At 33.7% G+C, this 6,665-nt stretch overlaps 1 protein-coding gene across 2 annotated transcripts in view; it reads left to right on the top strand.

Moving 5' to 3' along the window:
* Positions 1-6,665, top strand: part of LOC107739005 (putative ferric-chelate reductase 1) — a 9,200-nt gene that overhangs the window by 1,355 nt on the left and 1,180 nt on the right. For both annotated transcript variants that reach the window (XM_016550959.1, XM_016550960.1), the window contains 12 exons: positions 431-567; positions 828-925; positions 1,040-1,133; positions 1,247-1,438; positions 1,807-1,908; positions 1,986-2,136; positions 3,294-3,407; positions 3,491-3,606; positions 4,507-4,593; positions 6,093-6,184; positions 6,268-6,326; positions 6,411-6,551. In XM_016550959.1, coding sequence (XP_016406445.1) covers positions 431-567; positions 828-925; positions 1,040-1,133; positions 1,247-1,438; positions 1,807-1,908; positions 1,986-2,136; positions 3,294-3,407; positions 3,491-3,606; positions 4,507-4,593; positions 6,093-6,184; positions 6,268-6,326; positions 6,411-6,551 — 1,383 coding nt within the window. The remainder of the gene's footprint in view (positions 1-430; positions 568-827; positions 926-1,039; positions 1,134-1,246; positions 1,439-1,806; positions 1,909-1,985; positions 2,137-3,293; positions 3,408-3,490; positions 3,607-4,506; positions 4,594-6,092; positions 6,185-6,267; positions 6,327-6,410; positions 6,552-6,665) is intronic.

Genomic DNA, 6,665 nt, shown 5'->3' with positions numbered 1-6,665 from the left:
TGTAAAGCTGCTTTGACACAATCTGTATTGTATAAAGCACTATACAAATAAAGGTGACTAAACTTGACTTAATTTATATATATGTACAGGGCCGTCCTTAGCTGACCTGGGGCCCAGTGCGAGGTAGGGAGCGGGGCCCCCCTCGGTCTGTTCGCCGCGGGGCAGTTGCACCGCCCAAAGGATGGCGCAGTATATATATATATATATATATATGCAGTACTTTTTAAATACGCTGTAGTATAAGTATACTATACTATGCTACACAACACTATACTATATGAATTTATAATTTGTAGTCAGATTATGTTGAGTCACTGTTGACAATAATTGGTGAAATGTTGTTTACAGCTGGTCATCATATGACATCAGTTCATGTAAGTTAGATCAGGGTCTAACTTACATTTCAGTGGAACTGTTTCTTCTTTCTCAGTGTTGCTAAACAGCCAACCAGGAGATCAATTTGAAGGGTTTATGTTACAAGCACGTCAAGTTGGATCAACTACTTCCATCGGCACTTTTAATGTGAAGGACAGTAATGCGCAGCTCCTCTCCTGCGATGGAGCAGCTGTGAGTTTATCTACATTATTTTCAGATTTTTCAGATTTAATCATGTTTGGTGGAGAAGAAACACAGACAAATATATATTTTATTATGTTATATTATATACAAGTAATCTTGTACACTTAAGGCTACTTATAAAATTGTGTATATATTCTTTCATATCCATTTTACTAATAAGCTAGTTATTAAAATGCTATTGGAATAACATTGGCCAATTATCAGAAATTGTCCCATTTTTATATTATATTATTATTTATATTATTCAGAGTAGAGCAGTCTCTCACAAATCAAACACTAAAAAAAGTTCAATTCAAGCTAAATGGACAGCCCCTACATCTGGACAGCTTGGCGATATAGAATTCAGGTATCCTTTTTAATGTGTCTTAAGTTTATCATTTGTATGATTCTTATACTTATTTTTAATTTTAATTTATATTTCTTGTTGTAATTTGTAATGGAACATTTGGGGTTGTTTTAGAGCAACATTTGTGAAAACTGCTTCTACCTTTTGGGTTGGTGTCAAGAGCTCTACCTTGGCATATACAGGAACTTCTGCAACTGCAGCTCCGACTGTAAGTCTAGCTTTTACTTTAAACCTAAACAAACATGAAAACCAGGTAAATTAATTATCTATTTGTATTGTATGTTGTTTTATATTCAGCAGAAATTGCTCTGTTCATTTCAGGTTCCATCAAATCCTGATTGTGGGAAAACCAAAGTCTGCTTCAGTCATCCCAGCAGCTGTGACCCAACTGCCAACACAGGCTGCTACTTCATGGCAGTTCAGACATCATCTAACCAATCTGAAATGAGGATTGAAATGTTTGGGCAAGCTGATGGATACGTTGCTATTGGGTTTTCAGATGACCAGGAAATGGTGAGATATCAGCAGGCCTTTTCTGCTTTATTTGTCTAAAAATTTTGAATACACAAACCAATGTAAAATGGGGGATGTGTAGAACTTTGAGATTGATGGTGTTCCTCAGACTAGCAGTTATGTGCCAATACACTGTAAGCATCGAAGTGGGTGTCGGACATATTACATTTTTTCTGAAACGTGAGATCTACATCTGCTGAACTGGGCTGAGTCTTATCTGGAGACCTACCTCTGTCAGCACTGACTAATTTTCCATTCCACAAAAAAACTTCTGCAAACCCCATAAGTGATTTTGTTTTTCTAGAAACAGTGAGACAGCATTATGTTCATATGGTTTTAAAATGTTTTTTTTTGTTTTGTATTTTCAGGGCAATGACGACATCTACATCTGTGGTAAGGACAGCAGCGGCAACCTCCAAGTGCAACATGCTATTTCCACAGGAAAAACAGCTCCAACTATTCTCTCACTGGTATATTCCTCTATTATGCCACCATTTCTGTTATGTGATAAGATATCATCACTCACACATATTCTACATGTTTACAGGGGAATGTGACTGATATCAAGACAACGCTAATGAATGGAAATACTATCAATTGTTCTTTTACTTCCCGTAATGCGATTAGCACGAGAAGTAGAGCAACGTCTACTAGCGAGTACTACCTCATGATTGCTGCCGGACCCTCCAACAGTCAAGGTCTGTGGTTCTATGTTATATAAACAAATGTCAAATGTAATGTAGTGTTATTTTAGTATAATTTCCTATTGATAATATATTTTATATTAATAAAAAATATTTTTATAGTAATAATAGACATTTTTCACATTTCCGGGTTTCTCAACAGCGGAAGTCATCATATCTGGGTAAACTTCTATAGCGGTGAATTGGAGACTACCACAAATTTTTTTTTTTGCATTCCCATTTTCTCAAATAGCAAAAGAAAAACTCCACGATAATGTTTTCATGACTTTCAAAAAAAGGAAAAAAAATAGAGAAAGACTGATAACGGCAGTCAGGAGAGAGAACAATGTCAAATTTACCGTCCCTCCCATAGACGCTGTATTAGAAACACCCTCGCTTTAGCGTTAATTAGTTTTTTTTTGTAATTTGATGCAAATGTAATTTAATACAAAATATAGGGTTATAAATGTACATACATTTAAAAAAAAAAAAAATTTAAATATAAAAAACTTTGGAGGATTTATGATGCTGATGATCATTGAAACATCATAGTCTTGTGAAAAGGGTCCATAAATTATATAATTAGAATAGTAATATATACAGTATGTATATAATATAGTATAATTATTGCTATTATATAATTTATTATTAATTTAAAAATCACTTAACTAATTTTATTTTTATAATCACTAATATTATTTTTTTTATATTTATAGTTGGCTTTATTTTTGTTTCAGTTTCAGTTTTAGTAATTCATATATTATCATTATATCATATATGACAATGAAAATTCTCTCATCCTTTACTCACCCTCATGTTATTGCAAACTCTTCTTCCATAAAACGCATCTATACTGTACAGTAAAGATGTTTATCAGAATGCTCAGAAAGTTTGAATATACAGAAGGTAAGATTGTCAATGAATAAAGAAAATTCCTGAAAGAAAGCTATTGATTGGCTTCAGAAGACTTGTAATGTGGTGCACAGAAAGTATGGACTCTTACTAAGCTTGACTGTCCCTTTGCATCCTTTCATTGTATGCAAAAGAGCAGCATAAACCTTCTTCAAAACATCTCCCTTTGTGATTTCTGGAAGGAAAAGTGGAATAGCATGAGTAAATGATGACAGAATCTTTATTTGGGTTGTCTAACTGAATATTATCTTCATTTGTAGGTAACATCCAGATCCACTCAAATAAATATGTCAGTAGTACCAAGGCTAATTTACAGGATCCAAGCCAGGTTGTTACAAGTGCTGAAGAATTCCCAGCGATTGTTAAAGCACATGGTGAGTACATCATGACAGACTGGATCCACATTAGAGCATCACATCAGCGCTATTGTGGTCCTGATGATACTGATCTGCTTCAGGTTGCCTGATGTTAATCTCCTGGATGACCACGGGCAGTATAGGGATGCTCATAGCACGCTATTTAAAGGGAGTTGCCAAGGACCATGGTTGCTGCGGTAAAGATTTCTGGTTTATGGTAAGTAATGCTAACTGATTGTGCGCACTGAGCAAATGAAAACATCTGATCCGTTCATTTAGATACTGTAGTCAGGTTTAGTAACCATAGTTCAGATTGCATGCAGATTTACGCATATGCATTTGGCAAATGTTTTTGTTGCATGCAAAGTATACATTTTTTAATTCATGCAATCAAACCCATGACCTACTGTAGGTGTTATTAGCGCCATGTTCAATTCCTATGCTTAAAAATCAGACATGAATTTGGCTGGATTAGGATTGTAAAAATGTGGATTCTGGATTTGAATTTTTCGCTGTTTAGACTATAAACAATTTAACAGATTTGAGCTGTATATGCCAAAAAAATACAAATAAAATCAGATTCAGATTAGTTGGCTAGCATGCTGTCTAAACAAAGCAGGAGTCCTTCCCATGTGGGCCGCTTTATCAAGCTCATCAGCTCATTTGTACGTGAATTACTTGTCATGTTGACATATCTGTTTCATCAGCATGACAGTGGGAAAATTTCTTTGATAAATGATTTGCAGTAATAAGTTGTAGGGAAAAGTGTATGTGCAGTTAGTGTGAGAAAGATAAGATAAGAAGCTAGTTATGATGTATGAACATCACTTGTCATTAACTACCTTTATTGCATTATATAACATAACTGTTCTATATATACTAAGATAATATAGAGTAATTTACATTTCAGCACAATATCAGCACTTTTAAAAATGATTGGACTGGATGTACGTAGCTAATGTACATTCAAATTGTGTGTTTCATCTGTTTTAATGTTTTCATTTGAATGTACATGGACTGATTTTTAAGCATAAGGTAATGTTGTTGAAGACCTACAGTAAGTGTAACCTGCTAAATGTTTGAAATAACTAAATATAGTTTATTTCTTCTTTGAAAGGCCCACGTGTCTCTGATGGCCCTGTCAGTCACTGCCACGGCCATTGCATTCATACTGGTGTTTTCTTATGCTCGGGATTGGAGTGGGGTAAGCTAAAACAAACTAAAGAAATTCAATTAATAAGTAAGTAAGCAAGTAAGTAAGTAATTAAGTAAGTAAGTGAATAAATAAAAATTAAGAAAAATAAGTTACAGATTAATCCCTTACAGTTGCCAAAAATATAGCTTTTTTTTATTTTGTTATTTAAAAACAAATAAGAATGCCCAGCCCAGGTGACAAAAAGTAATGCAAAAGTGACGTAATTCATTACTTTCCATAAGAAGTAACTGACCCCGCTGACCCAATGAGCATTTTGCTGTCCAACGGTCATGTCTTAACTTTGCAATTTCTTTATTGCATTAGTTTTGAATATTTCTCATGGGGATTTAATAATTTTTACCCCGCTGACCCAGTGAGCATTTTGCTGTCCAATGGTCATGTCTTAACTTTGCAATTTCTGTATTGCATTAGTTTTGAATATTTCTCATGGGGATTTAATAATTTTTGACTTTTCAGTCTGAGTTAAATCTCTTTTTTGGCTCATTTTATTGGTAAAAGAAAACAGCTTAATAATTCTGCACACCTGAATATAAGGAGTTTTTAACTTCCAGCCTTCATGGACAATTATATATCACTTATAAATGATTAACTACAAAATGAATAGTAGTTATTAAGATTGATGTGGTTTGAAATTGGTAAAATGTGCTTGGAAAAAATATGATCAGAATATCAATGTGCCTAATAATTATGCACACACTGTATTACAAATAATTCCAAATAAATCTAATCATGACAAACTATATATCGTTGGAAAGGTCTCCTAAATAGATATTTTACCACTGTTTTTTTGTTACAAATTATGTCGGAACAGTAATAGATTAATTTATGACAAGAGTGCACCTCAAAAATCTACATCATAAAAGGAGTTCTGAATTTTGTCACAAAAAGTCTTTTTTCGTTGCCTTTTCCCCTATCACGTTTTAGTAATTATCATAAATTATATATCATTTGAAATCTTAAAAACTCAGAATTCATCCTGTGATGGACATTGGAGGTTGCATTAACATGGAAATGGTACTTCAAAAACATATTACAAAATGTATTCATTCATGAATTATTACAATTTAAGTTTGGCTAGTGCACTTTCACGTCTATGTTCAAAAATGGGGGTGACAGTTAAATTGTTAAAAGTAACTTCCCTCAACACTGATTATATTTATTATATATATATGATGAAATAATGATGTTTATAGGTAAGTAGTTTAAGCAGAATTTGTTACATATAGAATCTAGATTTGGTAAAATAACAGTGAAGCATGGACTTTGGTGGCTATTTGCCTAAAAACAGCAACAACAGCAATATGATGAATATAAATAGAATATAAAAAATTGAATGACAGAACATATACTTTAAAAAAAGAATAATAATTTGGCGGTAAAAATGCAGATCCTCTCAGATATATAAAATATAAAGGGTTTTAAATTGAAATACTGTTTATTTCAGATGTTTAAAGTGGAGTTGTCTCTGTGTGTATCTGTGTGTGTAGGGGGCTCATCCGGTCCTGGGCTGTTTGGTGATGATCCTCAGTCTTATTCAGCCCATAGTTGCTGCTTTCCGCTGTGAGCCGAATCATGAACGGTGAGAGAAACTTCTCTTAACCAAATAAGAAATGAAAAAAGGAGGTGGAAGCATTACTGTTAATGTGATGGTTTTCTTTGCAGGAGGTTTGTTTTTAACTGGGCCCATTCCTTCATTGCTTTAGCTATCAAAGGCCTCGCAGGTATAACTACAACTTTATTATCTTCATCAACAACATCTATTTCCTCAGAAGAATAACAATATCCCTTTTTATTCTGTGACACAGTTGCTGCAATTTTCACTGGTCTGGCACTGTTTGAAGAATATGAGGAGGATGGATGGATGTTGAAAGTTATGGGAGGTTTTGTTGCCTGGGAGGCCCTGATATACGTTCTTCAAGATCTTAACCTGCGCGCCAAGAAAAAGGGTAACGCTGCATTCACAAAGTTATTTTGATAAATATATTTCTTTATTTATTTACACTACTGTTCAAAAGGGGTTGGTAATATTATGTATATATATATATATATATATATATATA

Source organism: Sinocyclocheilus rhinocerous, unplaced genomic scaffold (genome assembly GCF_001515625.1).
Source record: "Sinocyclocheilus rhinocerous isolate Xijiao unplaced genomic scaffold, SAMN03320098_v1.1 scaffold1697, whole genome shotgun sequence".
In the NCBI taxonomy this organism is placed as follows: Eukaryota; Metazoa; Chordata; class Actinopteri; order Cypriniformes; family Cyprinidae; genus Sinocyclocheilus; species Sinocyclocheilus rhinocerous.
This window is presented reverse-complemented; position numbering and strand designations above follow the sequence as displayed.